General features: G+C 36.7%; 1 protein-coding gene across 1 annotated transcript in view; it reads right to left on the minus strand.

Annotated features, from left to right (window-relative positions):
- Positions 1-24,860, minus strand: part of LOC127837454 (nucleoporin NUP188-like) — a 123,941-nt gene that overhangs the window by 22,669 nt on the left and 76,412 nt on the right. The window contains exons 20-36 of the mRNA XM_052364578.1: positions 24,069-24,145; positions 23,062-23,176; positions 21,756-21,876; positions 20,678-20,750; positions 19,465-19,584; positions 17,727-17,896; positions 16,748-16,908; positions 15,997-16,113; positions 13,023-13,192; positions 12,204-12,267; positions 11,107-11,180; positions 9,714-9,789; positions 9,159-9,299; positions 6,135-6,295; positions 5,506-5,660; positions 4,592-4,749; positions 2,252-2,452 (exon numbers count right to left, since the gene is read on the minus strand). Coding sequence (XP_052220538.1) covers positions 2,252-2,452; positions 4,592-4,749; positions 5,506-5,660; positions 6,135-6,295; positions 9,159-9,299; positions 9,714-9,789; positions 11,107-11,180; positions 12,204-12,267; positions 13,023-13,192; positions 15,997-16,113; positions 16,748-16,908; positions 17,727-17,896; positions 19,465-19,584; positions 20,678-20,750; positions 21,756-21,876; positions 23,062-23,176; positions 24,069-24,145 — 2,154 coding nt within the window. The remainder of the gene's footprint in view (positions 1-2,251; positions 2,453-4,591; positions 4,750-5,505; positions 5,661-6,134; positions 6,296-9,158; positions 9,300-9,713; positions 9,790-11,106; positions 11,181-12,203; positions 12,268-13,022; positions 13,193-15,996; positions 16,114-16,747; positions 16,909-17,726; positions 17,897-19,464; positions 19,585-20,677; positions 20,751-21,755; positions 21,877-23,061; positions 23,177-24,068; positions 24,146-24,860) is intronic.

The following is a 24,860-nucleotide window of genomic DNA, read 5'->3' on the forward strand; positions in this document are numbered from 1 at the left end:
TGAAATTTTTTATTTGTTTTTTGACCTTTGACCTTGAAGGATGACCTTGACCTTAAAGGATGACCTTGACCTTAAAGGATGACCTTGAACTTCCACCACTCAAAATGTGCAGCTTCATGAGAACGCTGCTTTGAATATTTTTTTTGACCTTGAAGGATGACCTTGATCGTGAACTTCCACCACTCAAAATGTGCAGCTTCATGAGATACACATGCATGCCAAATATCAAGTTGCTATCTTCAATATTAAAAAAGTTATGGCCAATGTTAAAGTTTTCGGACGGACAGCCGCCATATATTTGACATTTGACCTTGAAGGATGACCTTCGCCTTCACCTTTCACCACTCAAAATGTTCAGCTCCATGAGATACACATGCATGCCAAATATCAAGTTGCTATCTTCAATATTGAAAAGTTATGGCCAATGTTAAAGTTTTCGGACGGACAGACACCATATATTTGACATTTGACCTTGAAGGATGACCTTCGCCTTCACCTTTCACCACTCAAAATGTTCAGCTCCATGAGATACACATGCATGCCAAATATCAAGTTGCTATCTTCAATATTGAAAAGTTATGGCCAATGTTAAAGTTTTCGGACGGACAGACACCATATATTTGACATTTGACCTTGAAGAATGACTTTGACCTTTCACCACTCAAAATGTGCAGCTCCATGAGGTACACATGCATGCCAAATATCAAGTTGCTATTTTGGGGGGGGGGGGGGGCGTGGGGATGGTTTGGATGGAGTCAATTGTGGTATGTCAGGTAAGAGTTGTTTTGTCAAAGTATCAATCGAATCTTATCATAAATAAAGAAGTTATGGCAATTTCAGCAAAATTTAATAATTTGACCTTGAGAGCCAAGGTCATTCAAAGGTCAAGGTAAAATTCAACTTTCCAGGTACAGTACCCATATGATTGCATTAAAGTATTTAAAGTTTAAAAGCAATAGCCTTGATACTTTAGAAGTAAATGGGATCTAAACACAAAATGTTACCATATATTCAAAGTTACTAAGTCAAAAAAGGGCCATAATTCCGTAACAAATGACAACCAGAGTTATGCAACATGTCCTTTACTGTCCCCTTATGATAGTTTGTGAGTGTTCCAAGTATGAAAGCAATATCTTTGATACTTTAGGGGTAAAGTGGACCAAAACACAAAACTTAACCAAATTTTCAAGTATAAAGGGCCCATAATTCCGTCAAAATGCCAGTCAGAGTTACATTACTTTGCCTGCACAGTCCCCTTCAATAGTTAGTAAGTGTTGCAAGTATGAAAGCAATGGCTTTGATACTTTTGGAAAAAAGTGGACCTAAACACAAAACTTAACCAAATTTTCAATTTTCTAAGCATAAAAAGGGCACATAATTCCGTCAAAATGCCAGTCAGAGTTACATTACTTTGCCTGCACAGTCCCTTATGATAGTTAGTAAGTGTTGCAAGTATGAAAGCAATAGCTTTGATACTTAAGGAATAAAATGGATCTAAACACAAAACTTAACCAAAATTTTCAATTTTGTAAGTATAAAAAGGGCACATAATTCTGTCAAAATGCCAGTCAGAGTTACATAACTTTGCCTGCACAGTCCCCTTATGATAGTTAGTAAGTGTTGCAAGTATGAAAGCAATAGCTTTGATACTTAAGAAATAAAATGGATTTAAACACAAAACTTAACCAAAATTTTCAATTTTCTAAGTATAAAAAGGGCACATAATTCTGTCAAAATGCCAGTCAGAGTTACATTACTTTGCCTGCACAGTCCCCTTATGATAGTTAGTAAGTGTTGCAAGTATGAAAGCAATAGCTTTGATACTTAAGGAATAAAATGGACCTAAACACAAAACTTAACCAAAATTTTCTATTTTCTAAGTATAAAAAAGGCACATAATTCTGTCAAAATGCAAAATGCAATGCCTGCCCAGTCCCCTGATGATAGTAAGTAAGTGTACCAAGTTTGTATGCAATAGCATTGATACTTTATGAGAAAAGTGTACCTAAAGGCAAAACTTAACTGGACGCCGACGCCAAGGTGATGACAATAGCTCTTTTTTTTTTCAAAAAAGAGATGAGCTAAAAATTGTCGTTTTATAGATTTAAAAAATCCCAATTTAACCAGACTCCTTTTCCCAAAATTGCTAGAAAACCCCCTGATATGCCACCTACCCAAAAAAGTAAAATTTTCAAGCACCCACCTACGATTACTTCTCCAGTGTGCAACTAACCCCTGAAATTATCCTCACCTTGTCATGTTTGGCCACAGTGACTAGCATGGTGAACACAGTCTGTACATAGTGTACGCACTCCTGGGCATTGACGTACTGCTCTACAGAAGACAGGAGGGCTGCTAGGACCATGTGTTCTTGAAGTATGGGCAGCCACACCTCTGGGCTCTCTGTCAGGTGTATTAGCTCATCTAGCGCGCAGCAGATCACAATCTGAAGCTATAAGAACAACACAGGCATCATCTTTGATATTTTCAACATGACTACAAATATTCGGGTGTTGAGATGGTTTGTTATGCTGAGATAATTAAGTGAAAATATTCAAAATAAAATATGTCGGAGTATGTTCCACATTGTAAATAAATTATCACTAATTGCCAATTTACTTTATAACTTTAAGGTAGTAAATACAGATTTAAATATGGCTTTGAAAATAACAAGCAAAAGTAGCGTACATAGGAATTTATTACAAAGTTAAAATAGTTTATATGACCCTGTCCTTAAAAATTATAACGAAAAAAACTGATAAGTAAATTTAGATTGAATACACAGTAGACTCTGCCAATACCAGACTCTCCGAATACCGGAACTCTTCCGATCCCGAACTGTCGGGCCAGTCCCGTATTTTCTCCTTCTATTTCTTTGTTAAAAAATGTTGACTTCTATTTCTTTGTTAAAAAATGTTGAATAAACCAAACTCTCTCAAAACCGGAAACCAAATGGATAGCTCCGTAGATATGGTCATTTTCAACGTAAAATACATTGAGTACACCGGATGGTCCAAATTCTCAAGATGCCCGAGGCGTGAAAATTACAATACCTAGTCAGCACAGCGCATGCGGTGTCACACATTTTGCTCGCGCAATTATCCATAATCGGATTCAACATACCATGAAGGTGTCAAGTAGTTACTGGGCTAAAGAAGTCCGATTAAATAATGGAAAACAAACTGTGAATGTCTATAATAGACGTGCGGTAAAATGTCTTGAAAATAATTATGACGCTGTTTTGTGTGTGTGTATGTTTTGTGAAATATCTTACGTCTTGAATAATAAATCGTGTGTCCACAACAATCGTATTTGTGTCGTTATTCGTCAAAATTGTCTTTAAGGTTTATTTAATTCAGAGCTATTTATAGCGAACTCAAACATGACTCACTCGCCTATATGACAAACTTTACAAGCGTACATGTATAAAGCACCACGCTCACTTTGGAATTAATCAAAACAAGTCGGTATGGAATGTTTTTTGCTTTTAATCAAATAAAATACATTTTTTTAAGAATGCTTTAAACATAAACATTACATGAATACAGTTATCACATGGTACATGTAAATGTATATGGTTTGTTTTATTCTTATATGATTTTGTACACAATGCATACAATGTATATTTCGGCAATATGCATACTCTTGGTAATCCGGTACTCTCTGAAAACCGGATGATCAGGCCGGTCCCCAGACCGTCCGGTTTAAAGAGAGTCTACTGTATTATGTACATGGTTTGGTACACGATATATTAGTAATTAAAGGCTATTAAACACAAAAGCATGGCTTTCAGAGGCCAGGTACACTAATAATGTCATTTTCGTAGCAATACATGACAGCAGTCATAAAGCTGCATTATTAGAGTTTACAAAACCAATAGACGGTACACAACCACTTAGCTAGGAAGTGTTTTTATTAGCAATATACAGAGGGATTAATGAGGATCTGTTTTTGTCAAATTGGACTTCAATTTAATCTTTTGTAGCAAACATATAACATGTAGCATAGATACACTTTTTGCTAAGCGAAACATGATATTTCATACAGCTAATATACTACATATGCATGCAAGTATATGATATATAATTGCTCATGTTCATGTCTAATACATTATTACTTTAGACATTGAAAGATTAACGCTTTTTTTTGCTTATGATATTTGTTTCATTGAACGAGGATGCCACTTTCAGCTGACAGCAATCTAAAAAGTGTCCACTTGCCTTGAGAGGCCACATTGAACAGGCTTATTAACACTGGTTAACATTCTTTTTAGTTTATTTTAACCTATTTATTTTAGCTCGATTACATCAAAAGCCTCAGGCTTATAGGAAGGCTCTCAAGTCCATTTCCTGGGCCTATTGCCAGTACTTGATGTCTTTGGGGAAATTCTAGAGAGACGCTCCCCGGGTGGGAATTGAACCCGTGACCTCCAGATTGTTAGGCAGACACCTTATCTATTATGCCACAGCGAACATTCTACTTAAGCCATACAAGTGAATAACATATGTATCCCCAATCAAACGTTGCATTTTCAGTGGTTTCAATTTATACATGTCTGTCTATAGTAAACTCTCTATGGGTTTCCACCAACCTTCAGTCTATGGTCTGTGCTGCCAAAGGTCCTGTCACTCTGCTCAGGTGTGTCCCGTGCAGTTTGAAGGTCTCGTATGGATGGCAATTCTCGGGTACTTTGAATCAGCATCTGGCAGACTGACACTAGCATTTCTCTCAGGCGACTCATGTCCATCTCTGGAAACAATTGGCAAGTTTAAGGACAACTATCTGTGGAAAACATCATTGACAAAGTTTAAGTACAAGGATCTGTGGCAAACACCATTGAAAATGTTTATGTACAATTATCCCTGGAAAATACCACTAAACAAGTTTAAGGACAACGATCTGTAAAAAAATGTTGTTGGGACAGATTCGATCCGGGGGCATAAAAAGTTTAAGGACAACGATGTGTAGTGATACCGTTGAATTTTTTTAAAGACAACGATCTGTCGAAAATAGCATTGAACAAGTTTAAGGACAACGATCTGCGGAATATACCATTGAGGATTTAGAACATCAATTGGTGGAAAACTCCATTAAAAAGTTAAAGGACAAATTTCAGTTATGGACTTATTCTTCAAGAGTTGCATGTATTCCAAGAGCCCAGGGGCTGATTGCTAGAATTAAAACTTTCCCCCATAAGAAGCAAAGAGAAATTGGCTGTTGCAACCAGCATAAAACCAGAACAGCCTGTGAGCAACTCGCAGTCTGTTCATGTTTTATGCTGTTTGCTGCTCATCAGTATCTAAAGGTTGGAAATGAACCATTTAAAACTTGAATTTAGTAAGAAAGGTATTTTATTAAAAGTAACTTTCTAAGGGACTACATATATGCCTCCAAAACCGTAAGTGGTAAAGAGTTAACGAGGCAAATGTTGACAAAGCACAATGCAAGACAGACAATCACACACGTTCACATGTAGTACTCAGTGGGCAACAAGTGTGAGCTTACTTTTGCTAGGTTCGGTCCTAACACTCTGCAGAAAGGCCAGCAAGGCACCGATGAGCCCAATCTGTATGGAGGGTATCATTGTGTCTCCGCTACTCATTGACAACACCAGTGTATCCTGGCAACGGTTCATGATGGGAGACCAGGACTTCAAGGAACTGAAAAATTAGAGAAATAATGATAATTCTTTAATGGACATAGTATGTCTAATTTTAATAAGCAAAATACTGATAACGGTTTCAAGGACAATTTAGTTTGATTTTGGAACCCCCGCTGGGGAGCAAATTACCCTACCCTGGTAGAAAGTACACCAACAATCTTCACTTTTAAATAGATAAAGGAAAAATAAGAACAAATAAAACTGATATGGCATGGAAAAGGAGGCAATGATAGTTAAAGTACCAACCCTGTTTAGGCTTGTGTTATCTAATACTGCTATGACATCACTAAGTAACGTCTGTTCACTGACAACACCAGAATTTCATTGTAATAATTATTTTCATTACTTTACATTTCTAAAAAGCTTGATTTCACAGCACAGAAATGTGCAGTCTAATTGGGACTGTACCAATATAAAATCTGAGAAAAAAAAATCAATATGATAATTATATACAATAATATAAACCGATTACCTCATCCAATTGGTTACCAGGGTGAAGTAAAGGGCACTGCACGTCTTGGACAGAGTGTGTCCCAGCTCTGTGAGGGGACCAGTGAACTGAGCATGGATGGCTTCTAACAGGTCAACAACTATAATCTCCTTCACTCCATCCTCCAGCTTTAACTCAGCAACCTAAAATACCCCAAAATACATGATTAAAGAGCTATTAATACTTTGTTACTTTACATGCCAATAAACATGGGCTTGACTTTGCATGTTCTTGTAAGAGTTTCTGGGGCTTATTTTTCGAAACCAAACTGCACATTTAGTGCGTACGTTTCGAGAGGAGACCTTTTATTCTATAATATTTAGTAACAGTGACCTTCACCTTATGTGCCACTTTCAAACAAAACTGAAATTGTTGAAAACAATGTAAACATGCTTGCATAAAAAAAAAGATAAATTTGTAATTGAGCTATAAAGCCAAAACCAGCGTAATATATTAAGAAATAGTGACCTTGACCTTAATTTCACCCATCCCATATGCACTCCATGGAGACAAGAAATCCATGTAAAAAAGTTGCATATCAATTGCTCAATCTGTTTTCAATTATTGAGTACAAACAATTGTTTAATATCTACTTCAAGTGACATTTAGGACCTAAACACCCCATATACAATCTGATAGATGTGCATTTATGACATTTATGTACATGGTTTCAAAACAATTGCTCAATTTATTTTTAAGTTGTTAAGCAGAATCCATCTATCTACATTAAGTTAAAGCAATAGCCCTTTTTGGGTCATAATAAAATGGGGAATACATGTTTTAAGTTTAAAAGAAATTCCTCCAGCCATTAAAGAGAAACACTTTCAACTAGCTCGGAAACTGACACTGGGGGAAAGTAGAATAGCTAGCTTTCATTATAAAGTCCAGCTTAAATCTATTTAGCGATCTGATGGATAAGAAATAAACCAGTAGGGTTATAATAAGTGTTGGTTAACCCTTTCAGTGCCGGAACCGAATTTTGAAGGCCTTTGCAAACAGTTTGGATCCAGATGAGACGCCACAAAACGAAGCGTCTCATCTTGATCCAAACTGTTTGCTATTCTGATAGTATTCTTTGAAAAAAAATGAAGAAAAGGCTTATTTTACAAATTCAGCAGACGACATTTTAGCAGGCGACACATATCCCAGCATGCAAAGGGTTAATAGCCACGCAGCAGAATTAAAGAGCTGCCTAATAGTCAATTTGACACTAATTGAATAAAAAAATATAATTTTTATAATCCATCATGACATTTTTGGAAGTGAGAACTATATTTGTCCAGCATCAGAACTTGTTTTCTATGCTCACAGACAGAAGTTAACAAGATTTGTGTCCTTAGTGGATATAAAGACCACCCACTATCATCTCCTGTCATTTGCAACCATTTGGTTATGTCAGGCTGAGTTGCTATAGACAGATCAAACCCGATGACTCAAACTGACAACAAAAGTTGGAGCCATCCTAAATTCGAGTCATCCGGTTAATAATATACTAATGTTTACTAACATGAATCTGCAATAGATTTACAAATATAGTTAGAGTATTTCATACTGCTAATTTTAATAACTTGTCATATAGATACAAAGTTTTTTATTCAATGAAGTTGGCATTGTCCATGTTATGATGCAACCGTTCCAGCCGTAATAATACTGCATCTTCTAAAACGCCAGACTTGCTACAGAATGTCATCTTTTACTCAAATTAATTAACAATTGAGTTGATAACATGTTTGCAATTGTGACACATTTTTAAGCTTAAGAAAATCTCATTAACCCTTTACCATGCAGAAGCAAAGTGAAAATGGCTATGGAAAAACAGCATAAAACCAGAACAGCCTGCAAGTATCTCGAAGTCTATTCAGGTTTTATGCTGTTTGCTCTTCATCAGTATCTAAGTGTTTGAAATGAAGCCTTTACAAATTTACCCCAGTAAGAAAGTTATTTATTAAATTTAACTTTCTAAGGGACTTCAAATGTCAAAATACGTATTTAATTGGTAAAGGGTTAATGAATTATTGACAGACAAACTAAGTGGCTCAATTATCCCCATACCCTCTACTGGGTTATAACAATTAAAAGAGAAATCCTTTGCAATAAACAATAATAAATAAGAGTCGTGTTCTGAGAAAACCGGGCATAATGCATATGCGTAAAGTGTCGTCCCAGATTAGCCTGTGCAGTCCGCACAGGCTAATCAGGGACGACACTTTCTGCTTTAATGGTATTTTTCGTTTAAAGGAAGTCCCTTTTTACCAAAAATCTAGTAAAAGCGGAAAGTGTCATCCCTGATTAGCCTGTGCGGACTGCACAGGCTAATCTGGGACGACACTTTACGCACATGCATTATGCCCGGTTTTCTCAGAACACGACTCATATTGAGTTCGTTGTTGTTACCTGCATTTTTGAGACTACCACAAGGAAGTTTGTTACCTGCATTTTTGAGACTACCACAAGGAAGTTTGTTCCCTGCATTTTTGAGACTACCACAAGGAAGTTTGTTACCTGCATTTTTGAGACTACCACAAGGAAGTTTGTTACCTGCATTTTTGAGACTACCACAAGGAAGTTTGTTACCTGCATTTTTGAGACTACCACAAGGAAGTTTGTTACCTGCATTTTTGAGACTACCACAAGGAAGTTTGTTACCTGCATTTTTGAGACTACCACAAGGAAGTTTGTTCCCTGCATTTTTGAGACTACCACAAGGAAGTTTGTTACCTGCATTTTTGAGACTACCACAAGGAAGTTTGTTACCTGCATTTTTGAGACTACCACAAGGAAGTTTGTTACCTGCATTTTTGAGACTACCACAAGGAAGTTTGTTACCTGCATTTTTGAGACTACCACAAGGAAGTTTGTTACCTGCATTTTTGAGACTACCACAAGGAAGTTTGTTACCTGCATTTTTGAGACTACCACAAGGAAGTTTGTTACCTGCATTTTTGAGACTACCACAAGGAAGTTTGTTACCTGAATTTTTGAGACTACCACAAGGAAGTTTGTTACCTGCATTTTTGAGACTACCACAAGGAAGTTTTTCCAAGCCAGTAGCAGCTTGTGTACAGGATTCTCTGTCACATCCACAGCACCATCTAGGGACGTGTCCTGGGGTCTGCTGTCTGTGTCCCGCACACCCTCCATCACATACTGGGGGAGGGAAATGTGTGGTGTTAGTGTATAAAAGTTGAAGATAATTAAAGGTGAACACAATGTGGACTTGTCTTGACAAATAGTTACCAAAATGTGTTGAATTAAAAGGAATCTTTACATTACCAGTGATTGAAAGAATTAACTTGAAATGTTTTAACTTTTAACTCTTTCCCATTGAGATACATATTTTGAAGAATGTAAGGTCCCTTAGAAAGTTATATTTAATTGAAGACCTTTCTAACATATTCAAGATTTAAAGGCTTCATTTCCAACCCTAAGGTACTGATGAGCAGCAAACAGCATAAAACCTGAACAGACTGCGAGTTACTCGCAGGCTGTTCTGGTTTTATGGTGTTTGTACATAGGCATTTTACTTTGCTTCTGAGTGGGAAAGGGTTAATATATACATACACTTGACCAGTATTTCAAACGATTCTTTGCAGCAAGGTCTTTCAGGAAATTCTTCAAATTTTCATCCATGTTACTGCTGAAAGAATAGTAAGCACGAGTGCCATTGTCACAATGATATGCCATACAGTAACAAAAATCAAGTAAAATTGTAAACGGTTCAATTTTGTTTTCTTTTACCAAAAATTTTGACCTTGACATTCGGCATAGGGACTTGGTTATAGTGTACGCCACTCAATATGTTTGTTTCTACTACAAAGTTATTTCAAAATGCTTATATAAGTTCAAGACTATGTTTTGACCTTTGACCTTGATTTGTGATATTGACCTTAGACCTATTGCACTGGTTCTTGCACTTGACAGTCCATTTCATCATGCTGAAAGCATTTGCCAAATTATTTGAAACTCCATCGATGCTGCTCAATATAAATCTTTGGAAAAAATGTCAAGTACTAATTAGCTAAATTTGACCACCTTATATTGTGACCTTGACTTTTGACCTTGTAACCTGCTTTTTGTTTGCAGATCACTTGATAAAGGTTATTGTAAAGACCTACATTTGATGTTTGACCTTAAAATTTCCACCTTTACCTTGGACCAAGAGACAAGGGCCTTGGGTGCAACACTTAGTCCTATTATACTGCTCACGTCCTTGTCATTCGAAAATTCGTCCATGCTGGACAAAGGAAAGCTCCAAGGTTTTAAGCATAAAATGCTAAAACCTGATCATTGACCTTGAAAATTTGACAGAGAGACCTGGTTCTTGTAAGTGACACTACGGCTCCTCATGAGGATTACTTCCAGTGTGTTATATGAAAATCTGCTCATTTCTGATCATGATCTTAGACCCAGGGACACTCCCGTCTCATCATCTGATCACTAATGGAAAATTATTTGAAAGTAGTTTTTTTTTTTCGTCGTCCGGCAGCCGCCATTCTGCCTCCTGCCAGCTTGGCCGTCACCATAATGAGGCTTATTTGTATTAAACAGAGTTTCTTCAAATCAAACAATGAGCTTTCAGAAATTCTTGCATGTTTTTCAAAAATCAATATTTTCCAAAACAATCAAATAAAGCAATTAAAGACATGAAAATCAAATGTAAACTCTATTATGTTAAAGGTCCCATAAATTGTCGTAAAGTGATTATATACCATTTTATTCCTTAAAAGATGTATGAATTTCGATGGCACATTAAAACAATTCCTGTTCAAACAGTCATATTTACATTTGGCTTTTCCCTATGTTGGAAATAGGCTTACACAGTTCCTATTTTGAAATAGGCTTACAAAGTTCCTATTTTAAAAATAATGTGACAAACTTGTCGTCTTCTGACTTTAAGACTACCAAGAGTGATAGACAGCAAGCACTTCTGACATGTAAATGTTATCTGACTGACCTTGGGACCGAGTAGATTTCCTGAGCTAGGACCTTGAAGATATAGGAAACAGTCTTGATTTTGTAGGGCAGGAACTGAAATAGCAAATAATGTGAGCTACATGTAGCACCTTGAAGATGTAGGAACAGTCACTCTGGGAAAACTGGACTTAATGCATTTAAGTAAAGTGTCATCCCAGATTGGCCTGTGAAGTTGACATCTCAATGCTACAGAGGGTTGACGTAATTAATTGATTGACGGTGAAATTTACCTATCAATTTTGTTTTCATGAACAAAAATTTGCTTAAAAAAGAGCTGTCACCATACGATGACATATACCCCCTATAAATGCTTTAATAGAAGTTATGAGCATTTTTCAAAACCTAAAGGCAGATTTCAAAACCTAAATTCGGACCGTAAGTTCAAGGTCAAGCTCACAGGGGTCAAAATTGTTGTGCTTTGGAAAGGCCTTGTCCATATACACATGCATGCCAAATATGAAGGTTATATGTCAAGGGAAATAGAAGTTATGAGCATTTTTCGAAACCTAAATGCAGATTTGGAAACCTAAATGCGGACCCTAAGTTTAAGGTCACAGGGGTCTAAATTTTTGTGTGTATGGAAAGGCCTTGTCCATATACACATGCATGCCAAATATGAAGGTTATATCTCAAGGGACATAGAAGTTATGAGCATTTTTTGAAACCTAAATGCAGATTTTGAAACCTAAATGCGGACCCTAAGTTCAAGGTCAAGGTCACAGGGATCAAAATTTGTGTGTGTATGGAAAGGCCTTGTCCATATACACATGCATGCCAAATATGAAGGTTATATCTCAAGGGACAAGTTCAAGGTCAAGGGGTCAAAAAGTTTGTGCGTATGGAAAGGCCTTGTCCATATACACATGCAAACCAAATATGAAGGTATTATCTCAAGGGACATAGAAATTATGAGCATTTTTCGAAACCTAAACACAAAGTGTGACAGAAAGACAGACAGATGGATGGACGAATCACTATATGCCCTCCTTAGGGGGCATAAAAAATAGATAAGAGATCTCAATACAAAGGGTTTATGCAATTTGATCATGAAAACACTGACTGAGTGTATAAGCTTACCTGATCCCCAATGCTGGGTAAATCCTTCAATAATGACATGCAAAAACTCGACCAGAAGTTGGGTCTGAAATACACAGAGTTGAAGTCACTTTAAACGCATTTGAAGAAATATTTTGTTGAAAAGAGTAGATAATGATGAGATTTGCATATTTCTGTTTGCAAAGGTGTATAAGAGGAACACAAAATTACTTTTCTGACAACAGACACCAGTGTTCGCGTTGTATAAATGAGCCTCATTCTGGCAAAACAGAGCTTAATGCATGTATGAGTTTCGTCCCAGTTAATCATGAACAGTCAGTACAGATTAATCAGTACAATGCTCTCTGACCAATTGATAACCTCACAGACTTACCAATAATTTTAATATAATATTTTAATTTAAAATTAATTTGGGTTCTTCTCATGAAAGAATAAAATATTCATTGTTTAACAATATTAGCAATTTAAGACACTTTTTAAGAGACTCAGACATTTCCAAATTAAAGGAAATTCAAAAAAGTGAAAGCAAGCAGCAATGCTTTTATGAGCCGTGTTCTGAGAAAACTGGGCATAATGCATGTGCGTTAAGTGTCTTCCCAGATAAGCCTGTGCAATCCACACAGGCTAATCAGCGACGACACTTTCCGCCTAGATTTTTGCCAAGAAGAGACTTCATTTAAACAAAAAATGTCATAAAAGCGTAAAGTGTCGTCCCTGATTAGCCTGTGCGGACTGCACAGGCTTATCTGGGATGACAATTAACGCACAAGAATTATGCCCAGTTTTCTCAGAACGCGACTCATATATACCCTGGTTACCACACCCATGCAGACAACATACTTGGTTTTTAGGGCCACCATCGCTGTCTCCCTAGAGCCAAGCCAGAGGGCGTGGATGAAGTTTGTGCAGGCTGACAGCAGGTCCGGGGGACACTGGTACGAGCCCTGGCGCCGGGAATCAATCAGATCAAGCACCGTCTGGATGCAGCTCACCTGACCCACCTGTACATCCTGAAAACAACAGTTTGACACGTTTGTAGTCCCTTAAGACCTTAGTTTAATACAAGACTTAAGTTTTAAAGGTATTCCCAACCCTAAGGTGCTGATGAGCAGCAAACAGCATAAAACCTGAACAGACTGCAAGTTACTAGCGTGCTGTTCTTGTTTTATTCTGGTTGCAAATAGCGATTAATGCTTTGCTTCTGAGCAAGAAAGGGTTGTGTAAGTAGTGTGGGATTATAAATGGACAGTTTCACAGTTTAGGGCTGTTTTTTTTTCTTAAATAAATGTTCCAAAAGAAGTAGAATATTTAAAAACAAGAGGGCAAAGATGGCCCCAGTTCGCTCACCTGAGAGGAGTCGGTTCATTCAATCTTTACCAAACGTCAAACTTGACCTAGATATTGTCAAGACAAACATCCTGGTCAAGTTTCATCATTATTGAACCAAAACTCTGGCGTATGGAGTGTTTACAAGGTCTTGGTAAGATTGACCTGGTGACCTATATTTTTACCCCTCATGACAAAACATCAAACTTTGCTTACAAAAATAAATATTATGACCAAGATTCATAAAATCTGAAACAAAATTGACACCTCTAAAGTGTTTACAAGAATTTTGTATAATATAATGAAAATGTGGACAATCTAAGGGCAATAATTATGGTATTTATTATGCAATTTTGCTCATTATCAAACTTTAATGAGATCTTTTGGCAACTAAGCTTCTCAGCAACTTTAATAAAGAATGCTTGAGAAATGTGAATGCTAGAGTGTTTACAAACCAAGTGTGGACGGACGTCGGACATAGACCAAACCTAAAATCTCACCTGAGCAATCAGGTGAGCTAAAAAGTTTGTTTTTTTCACAGATCTGAGCCATTTTCCAACTTGTCCGAGATATCAATAAAACCAATGTTTTGAATAAGTTTCATGATGATTAAGCAAAAAAGTGACTTTTTGAGTGTTCACAAGGTTTCTCAATAGTCATATAAGGAAAACTTCCCCACCACTCCCTTCCCTCGTGGCCATGTTATTTTTACCGATGAGGACCATTTTCGAACTCATCTGAGATATTAATAAAAAACAATCTTTTCACCAAGTTTCATGATGATTGGGCAAAAAATGTGACTTCTAGAGTGTTCACAAGCTTTTTTACTATATAAATATATGAAAAATCCGCCCCACCGCCCTGGCAGCCATGTTTTTCAAAGGACCATATAAAATTTTCAAACTCAACTCTCGTATCCAGGAAACAAATGTTCTGACCAAATTTCATGAAAATTGGGCCAATAAAGTGACTTCTAGAGTGTTTACATGTTTTCACTATATACATTTAGAGAAAACTGCCCCGCCCACTGGCGGCCATGTTTTTTCACCGATTTGGACCATTTTTTTAACTCATCCAGGATATCAATAAAACCACTGTTTTGACCAAGTTTCATGATGATTGGGCAAAAAATGTGACTTATGAACTGTTCACACGCCTTTTTAACTATATAAATATAAGGAAAACTGCCCCGTCCCCCTGGCAGCCATGTTTTTCAACGGACCGGAACCATTTTCGAACTTAATTCACATATCGAGGAAACAAATGTTCTGACCAAATTTCATGAAGATTGGACCAAAAATGTGACTTCTAGAGTGTTCACATGTTTTCACTATATACCTATAGCAAAAACTTCCCCGCCCCTTGGTGCCTATGTTTTTTCACTGATCTGGACCATTTTCGAAGTCATCCGAGATATCAATAAAACCAATGTTTTGACCAAGTTTCATGATGATTGGGCAAAAATTGTGACATCTAGTGTGTTTACAAGGTTTCTCTTCCGCCAAATAAGGAAAACTGCCCGGCCCACTGCTGGCCATGTTTTTCAATGGACCAGAACCACTTTTAAACTCAACCAACATATCATTAAGACGAACATTTTGACAAAGATACATGAAGATTGGGCATGTAATGTGACTTCAACAGTGTTTACAAGGTTTTTCTTTTTGTTTGACCTAGTGACCTAGTTTTTGACCGAGCATAACCCAGTTTTGAACTTGATGGAGGTATCATTGGGACAAATCTTCTGACCAAGTTTCATGAAGATCACACAAGAAATGTGGCCTCTAGAGTGTATACAACCAAATGTGGACGGACGACGGATGGACGGACGACGGGCAAAGACAAATCCCAAAAGCTCACCTGAGCAATCAGGTAAGCTAAAAATGGATTGGTTTGTGTACATTGTAAAACTAAATTATGTTGATTAGTAAGATTTTGCATGATGGCCCTTTGTTGCTCACCTTAATTAATTTAATAAGGCTACTGTTTTGTTGATTTTCAGTTGTTCGTTGAATCAGTTTGCAAATACCATTGAAAAGGCAACTGGATCATTCACTCTGGCTTTGAACAAAGTTTGATTTAGACTATTTAACAAAAACTGTTTTAATAAAAAACAGATATTTTCATAGGCAACTAACAAAACGTTTTTTAATACCACTCTTGAAATGTTAATACTAAAAACATTAAAATCAACAAACATCCTCTATTTAATGTGCTCTTCTTGATTACCTCCCTTAGTTAGGAAAATACCGATTACTCTTTCACTCCTCTTTGATGACCTGCCTTATTTAGAAAATACCCATTATTCTCCCACTCGCCTATGGTTACCTCTCTTAGTATGGAAATACCCATTACTCTTCCACTCACCTATGATTACCTCTCTTAGTTTGGAAATAATCATTACTATTCCACTCACCTTTGATTACCCCCCTTTATTTAGAAATACCCACTAGTCATCCACTCACCTTTAGTTACCTCCCCTACTCACCTTGACTGTGTTGGACTGGGGTGCAGGCTGCACATTCAGGAAGAGTTCTATGAGACCAGGCTGGCTCTCCACACATACGGACAGCAGCTCCAGAATACCCGTCTTCAACCCAAGGTCCTGTGAAGAAAAGAGTCATCCTTAAAACTTTTCCGATGCATAATCTAATAAACTATGTCTGACATTATGGCCACAACAATTTTGCACAACAACTTTGGCTTTTCAAATAAACATGTCTTAACAAACTTTTATTTTTGAAAGATTTCACAAAAATGCCTTTATTTTATCCAATTTTTGTAAATATTTTTACCTCAATAACACTTAAATTCAAACATTTTTTAAGATTAATACAAGGGAAAAAGGAACTCCTGTTTAGCAGGTAAATGGTTCTTTGTTCCAGACTTAATGTTAAGAAGTCATTGTATTCTTCCTAAAATAACAAGTCTGAATAAAAACAAAAACAAAAAAACAACAACATATTTTATGAAAACACATTTAGTGATAATAAAACATTCTAAAGCTGTCTCAACAAACTTTAAAGGCTAAATTCCCTCAGCTTAAGGGTCTATATATAAATATACCCCGCCCCTCCCTCCCTAAAAAAACCCCACAAAAAACACATACAAATGTCTCCCCTTGATGTCTACATTTATCCCATTGGCAACATGACATGTTCCCTGAAAGATTAAGCTATGGTCCCGATCTGTAAAACATGTAGGGAACTAATAATGTGACTAATTAGAATCATGTGTACCTCAGTAGCTGACTGCAGCCTCATGAGGTAGATATCTCTGAGTGCCTCAGCCTGCGCGCCCAAGCACGCAAGGATAGACATGGGTAGAACCACTGCCAGTCGCCGTAGAAACAGGGTGGCCAGCTTGGGGAGTAGGGGGTTGGTCCTGTGATAGATGTACTCTAGAAGAGAAACGGGAATGTGTTACCATAGTTACCATACGAGCCTTGTTCTAGGAAAAATGGATTTTATTTTATTTACACTTATATGTATCATGCATATTGCTGCACAAGTGTGAGGTTGCGCGCTCTAAAACCGGTTTAAACATTGCTTTGCATTGACCGTTCCAAGGCTTTTTTCTTCTATGTGTGTATGTTGTTTTTCTGATTGTGCTGTTTTGTTCTGTTTTGGCAATTGGCCACTTGCCTTAAATAAAGGACCACATAATTGTATATAATAAGAATTCAATACTGCTCCAGCAGCTGGAGTTTCACCTACTTCTTTGTATTGATGCAAGTGCTTAAAGTATCTTCCAAGATTTACAGTCTGCACAGGCTTAGCAGGAATGACACTTTCCTATTTTATTGTCATCTTTACATAGAGAATATACAGAAGATAGCTGGCCTTATTTAACCCTTTGCATGCTGGGAAATTTGTCGTCTGCTAAAATGTCGTCTGTTGAATTTCTAAAATTAGCATTTTCTTCGAATTTTTTTCAAAGAATACTATCAGAATAGCAAACAGTTTGGATCCAGATGAGACGCCACGTTCTGTGGCGTCTCATCTGGATCCAAACTGTTTGCAAAGGCCTTTAAAATTCAGCTCCAGCGCTTTAAGGGTTAAACCATTTTGAGAGTCCTATACCCGTTACTTTGGGAATTTTTACTTGATATTGTTAGTTATAATTGTTGGATTAATAGAGGGTGTTTCAATGAGCCTTTCAATGCAATCCAGCTACAATAAACAGATTTAAAGTTAAACTAAGACCCTGATTACATGCCTGCAATAACTCCCACAATGTGCTGGTTCTGGTACCCAGCTGGTTGGGATGACAACGCGACCTCCACAGGAGAGAGTTGATCATGTGACCTCAGCAGGAGCAGACGGTTCATCACAGAGAATGCCATCTGTATCAGCTGAACTAGATCCTCACCGCTGCCTTCTGATTGGCTGAAATTGATCACATGACCCTTGATTTTGAATTTTTTAATTTCAATATGTTATAAGACACTGAAGTATTGGCTGATATTGGTCACATGGCTGTTTCTTTTGAATTCTTTATTTTCAAAGTGGAAAAATACACTGTGCAGTATGTACAGACAATATTTCAGGGCATTTGATAGATAAATGTTCTTAATGATTTAAAATTCATTATGCTGTTTTCTGTAGGCTGAAATCAGAAATATGTTTATAAAATCTTGAATATCAACATATTATAATGCAATATTAGGAAATGTTTAAATGCATTATGTAAATACATCTCAAGATTTGCAGGAAATGCGTCACAATTCAGGGGTGTGATTGAGGCAAAGTCAGAGGGGAGGAAAGTTCTGTCGACTGATTTTGACTACACGAATGGCGCGCATAACGCAATGACAAACCTGAAAACAGACATTAAAATAAACAACTTCTTGAACTTCATAACAATATTTCTTTATAAAAACCTGTTAAACTTCACATTTAACATACTGATAATGCAAAGTAAACAGTTAAGTAAGTATTTATTGTGATCAATAGCAGCAGTTTTTCAATGTATTGAATTACAATTAATGGACTAAATATAAACAAACACACTTGAGTGTTCTTCTTGTGTTAATGATGTATTAACTGAGTTAAATTAATATATTTAATTTGTTTACCTTTCAATATCTTGCATTTCACATCTTCACTCAGCTCAACGCTATTTCAGTTAACTGAACATCGTGACAAACATAATAAAGCAGAATATGCATATGAATCTAATTATACACAGACCCACAGACATATAAATCAAATCATGTTTGTCTATTTCCATGTTCAAACGATACTCTTCTAAATTGTTTTACTTCGCGAGTAGACTGAACTCCAATTTGCAAACACTGGTTTCCGTGACACAAATTCAGTGGGCACATTTCTTAACAAAATATGTGTTGCTTGTATCTTAAACGTAGTCTTTTTTTTTGACAAACACATTTCATTATTCCTATCAGACTAGGTGATGTCAGTCGTTCATTCGATTGCTATTTGTCATTTCAATAATCTTAATTTTCTTTTCACAACGGCGCCATTTGCAAACAAATCAGCTGAGCGCATTTTAAGAAAACGATTTTAATTGGAAGAATGGGAAACGACAGCCAATTATATCGCTCGTTTTAAAAATGCTTAGGCAGAATCTAGACTACCAGTGTAAAATGCGGAGAGATTTCACAGGCCGCGGATATTTCGGGCCGCTTATGAAATACGTCCGCCGAATCGGTGGTAGCCCCTCTCCCCCACATTTTTATAAAACGAATTTACGCGAATCTCAGAAGTGACCTCTGGGACAACCCAATCCGCGGAAATCCGCGGATCTGCGGAAAAATCACACCCCTGCAATTGCTCAATCGTGTTTAAGTCATTCAACACTGATAACACTGTTTTCTCTATTAAACTATTAATATCGCACTTGACTTAAGTGATAGGCATATTATGACAGAGTTGGGCCCACAAGAACTAGGTCCAAAGGCTAAAGGCCACAACCTCTAAAGGCATCCACTGACCTTGACTGTTGTGACAGCAGAAGCTCCACGGTTTCTACCCCTGTTGCTATGATCTCCAGTAAAGCCTTTCCTGCCTCAGTGAACAGCAGGCTATAGGCACACAGCTGCCGAATATGGGGCCTAAAAACATATGAATGGAGCTCTGGAAAAACAGAACTAAATGCATGTGCTTAAAGTGTCTTCCCAGATCCCAGTTTAGCCTGTGCAGTTAGCACAGGCTAATTGGGGACTTAACTTTAAACTTGTATGGAATTATTAGCTTAAAAGCAGTCTATTAAAAAATCCATACAAGAGGAAAGTGCTGTCCCTGATTAACCTGTTTGCATTTCACCCCTTTAGCCCACAGCTAGGCTCATATTTAAGTAATTTGATTGACTGTGATTAATAAGCTTGCTTTTTGTTTCTGATAGGGTTTGGTTTTGGGGATGAAGTTTTTGAATTTATGACTTGAATCAAATTCTTTCTTTAAGTTCTGCGATAATCACGATCACTTATAAATCAGCACTGATAGAACGCAAGATAATTTCAGCCAGCATCTAGAGCTTTGTCACAGACTCAACAAATACCCCCACATGCCACATTGACAAAGAATATTTTGCATGTTGTCTTCCCATGACCCCATGACCTAGTTTTTGATCTGGCATGGCCCATGTTCGAACTTGGCTTTAAGATCATCTAGATAAAACTTCTGAACTAGTTTGGTGAAGATTGGATAAAAACTACTTAAATTAGAAAGCTTACACCATGATGAATGTTAAAAAACGCACTTAGTGACATCGTGACCTAGTTTTTGGCCCAGCATGGCCAATGTTCAAACCTGGCGTAGAGATCATCTAGATACAACTTCTGACTTAGTTTGGTGAAGCATGGATGAAAACTACTTGAATTAGACAATGGACACCATGCTCAATGTTTAATACGCACTAAGTGACCCTGTGACCTAGTTTTTGACCCGGCATGACCAATATTCGAACTTGACCTAGACATTATCTAGATACAACATCTGACCAAGTTTGGTGAAGATCGGATGAAAAGAACATGAATTAGAGAGCAGACATTTAATACGGACCGACAGACCGACCGACCAACAGACAAGCTCACTCCTATATACCCCCCTAAACTTCGTTTGTGGGGGTATAAAAAGGAAATTTCAGCATTTACTCTGTTTATAATTATGTTTCTTTATATAATGTAAGTAAAACAACTTTATTACCTTTTTGCCTGTAGTTTCTCTTTGGGAACATTCAAGTTCAAAATCTTGTGTGTGATACTCAGACATTTCTGACCTGAAAACAAAACGTATGGATCATCACTAAAAATGATTTAAAACAAATATATGTCAAAATTATACAGGTTTTTAAAGCACATGTGCACAAATATGCATATAAATGTGAACAGGCATTTGGCCATTCTAACCAAAACTTTGCCGAGATATCATACAGGTTTTTAAAGCACACATGCTCAAATATGCATATAAAGGTGAACAGGCTTTTGGCGATTACTTACACAAACTTTGCCAAGATATTATCAAAATCGAATCGTTACTGTAAAATCTAGAGTAGCTTCACACTTTTAATTAGATTTGAACCGTTGACCTTAGTTTTGACCCCAAAATAAATATAAAACCATAATTCATCAAGATTTAGGCATACATGTGGATTCTAGAATGATAGCAATTGTTTTTTAAGATTTGACCTGGTAACCTAGTTTTGACCAAGTTTTGAACTTGGACTAGACCTTTTCACAATAAAGATTCATCAAGATTTTGCATTGGCTCCTAGGTAGGTGCTGAATGTTAACAACACACAAAGCCCAACATAAACTAATCATATTAGCTCACACAAAGCACTTTGTGATATGGTAGGCTTAATGCCTGTACAAAAAATCCCAATTACAGGTTTCCAAAAATAAATAAATAATACATATATTTTATATATAAATAAAATGCAACATTTTGTTAGTTACCCAATGCAGATGTATGGCTTGAACAGAAGTAAATATAATATTGACAACTTGACAACATTTAGTTATCAATTTTAAAGTATTTGGGAGCAAAAATAAAAAACACCAATTTCCCAATATGAAGGTTTCATGACGCAAATTTTCCCAAGTTAAGGGTTTTTCGTGCACATTTGTCCCAATTGGATTGGTATCAGTACTTTTTCCTTTTGGGCAAAAAATATCGGGGTAATATGTCCCTCAGTAACAATGACTTTCCGACCTATGATGGTTATAAATCACTTACGACCTATAATAGTAATGATTCTCTCGAAAATAATGACTCTCCCGACCTATGATTTCCTTTTTTGGCGTCGAGTAGTATCTCCACTTCTGGAAGGCAGGGAAGATTTCCCGCAGGATGTACATCAAACATGGTTGAAGTTGCTCCTCCTGGCCCAGCTTGTACAACGGCTGAAAAACAAGAGCGTTTTTCTTTCAATATATCACTTCACTCAGTGTGAAGGAGCAATCATCAAAATAATTTTAAGCAAATCAAAAGTCTGTATAGCTTGGTGAATTTTTGCTGCCCTTTTCTTGGCTTCATTCACTTAAATTGTCTTGTCACATTGTAAAATCACCAAAAAACAAGTTGTGATAGCATTTACTTGGGAATTTTTCCAAAAAGCATTAACATTCAATATTTGTGCTAATCTAATTTTTACTTCTTTGAAAGGATCAAACAGGAAATGTCAATTAGGACACAAACATTCTGACATTCGGCAAGGTTTGGTTGACCATGGTCATTGACATTATGCTCTGACAGTTAACTTCTGGAATAAACTGATGCCAATCATAATGTATAAGAGTGAAACAGGACTGGAAGCCAGATAAACATTAATTCCTGACAGTTGGAGAAAACATTCCCAACACAAGATGTGTTTGTGAAACACAATGTCCCCCTATATGATGTTTGACCTTGAAGGATGACCTTGACCTTGTGAAGGATGACCTTGACCTTTCACCACTCAAAATGTGCAGCTCCATGAGATACACATGCATGCCAAATATCAAGTTGCTATCTTTAATATCGCAAAAGTTTTCATAAAATAAGGGGTTGGGCCACATATATTTGACCTCTGACCTTGAAGGATGACCTTGACCTTGACCTTTCACCACTCAAAATGTGCAGCTCCATGAGATGCACATGCATGCCAAATATCAAGTTGCTATCTTCAATATTGCAAAAGTATTTATAAAATAAGCAGTTTGGGCCACATATATTTGACCTCTGACCTTGAAGGATGACCTGGACCTTTCACCGCTCAAAATGTGCAGCTTCATGAGATACACATGCATGCCAAATATCAAGTTGCTATCTTCAATATTGCAAAAGAATTCATAAAATGAGCGATTTTGGCCACATATATTTGACCTCTGACCTTGAAGGATGACCTTGACCTTTCACCACTGAAAATGTGCAGCTTCATGAGATACACATGCATGCCAAATATGAAGTTGCTATCTTCAATATAGCAAAAGTTATTGCAAAATGTTAAAGTTGGCGCAAACAGACCAACAGACAAACAGACAGGGCAAAAACAATATGTCCCCCACTACTATAGTGGGGGACATAAAAAGCTTAAGAGAGTTACCTACCATTACAAGATCAGACACAAAGTCTAGGAATGCTTCTGTGAGTAGGTAATTGCCCTGGGGTACCTCGCATCCTGCCAGCAGGTTACCATAGAGACCAGCATTCAGTCCTTGACCGCTGGAGACAACAAACATTTTAATTTACAGTGCACAGATAAGTATACTGAGAATGCACAGATATTAAATAAGTATGCACCAGTAGACTTGAAGTAATGACACAAGCTTATTATAATTTTATTATAAGTGGAAAAATTGTTTGACAAATATATGAAACATTATTTTTTATATGAACAGTAAAAAAATACCTAAATCAACTGTACATACATGTGTCCTTAGGAAACATATGCCCCCACATTCAAATTGATTCTCAGAAATCTGCTTGTGTCAACAAAATCTAACCAAAATATAGAGGTGCACATATTTACATCCATATTAATATGTTAAGTTCCATCCCTTATGCAGCAATACGTTTTCAGTAACATGAAACACAGGCTTAAACATGTATTCATTATTTTATTTAATTTATTTGTTAAATAAGTGGCGAGTGCTATGTACTATATACATATACATCCACTTCTACTTTTATAAGATCTGTTATATGTTGGTAGAAAATTACAATATAATTCTATTAACATTATATATATATATATATATATATATATATATATATATATATATATATATATATATATATATATATATATATATATATATATATATTGTAATTGCATATTGTATTCATTTTTTATATGTAACTTTGATAAAGTCTAAGCTCAGGTAAAACTGGGCGTAATGTATATTCAAAAAGTGTTGTCACAAATAAGCCCGTGTGAACTGGAATTACACTTTAAGCATATACATTAAAGTTATATTATGGGCATTTTTCACCAACACCAAAAATAAACAACGGTTGCAATACACACCTATAAACTGTTAGCTGCCCATAATATCACTTAATGCCCAGTTTTACCAGATCGACCCTCAAATTTAAATAAAGGTTTTTGAGATACCTCAGGACCTCCGCCATGTTGTCAATGTTCTCTGTCAGGTACGGGAGTAGGCCAGTCTGCTTCATCTCGTGCCATGCCTGCAAGTGATAGACATCACATGACATCATTTTTGTAGGGAAAGATCTCGAGTAAATTAACAGAGACATCTGCCCTTAGAGTCCTACTCTCTTTTGCGTCTATCCAGCTTCCTAAAGGGACTTGTCAACACAAACTTCTTGTTTTGAAAATACCCAGAGGCAAATAAAAGGTCCCTTAAAATCTTAATAACAAGTGTCAAATTTAGATAGGTTGCCGTGGCGTAGTGGATGTGGTGTCCGCGTAGCGACCAGGACGTCACTGGTTCGATCCCCACTTATAGTGTTCCTTTGACCTCCCACAAAAACATCAAGAACTAATTATAGTTCCAGGAAATGGACTCAAGAGCGTTTCAATAAATATATGGCTTCCGATGCAATCGCTTTAAAATAAATAGGTTTAAACTACACTTACATACTTTATAAGGTGAGAAAAATATTAATAGAAAAAGTGACCAGCTAGACCAGTCCAACTTTTTACCCTGTTCCTTTTTAGCAGCACACTGAACATTTTTGTGATACACTATTTTTCCCTATGACACTCTTATTATGGTTATCCACATTACCTAATGACAAGCAACATGCAATAATTGGTCTAATACCATATGGGACCAGCAGAGCTCCCGATCAGCAGACACAATCCTGCATTCTGGTCAAGAGCTATCCTATCCGCTATAGTCACACAATGTGTTGTGGTCTCGTTAGCAGAGAGTATAGC

This window comes from Dreissena polymorpha, chromosome 7, assembly GCF_020536995.1.
Source record: "Dreissena polymorpha isolate Duluth1 chromosome 7, UMN_Dpol_1.0, whole genome shotgun sequence".
NCBI lineage: Eukaryota > Metazoa > Mollusca > Bivalvia > Myida > Dreissenidae > Dreissena > Dreissena polymorpha.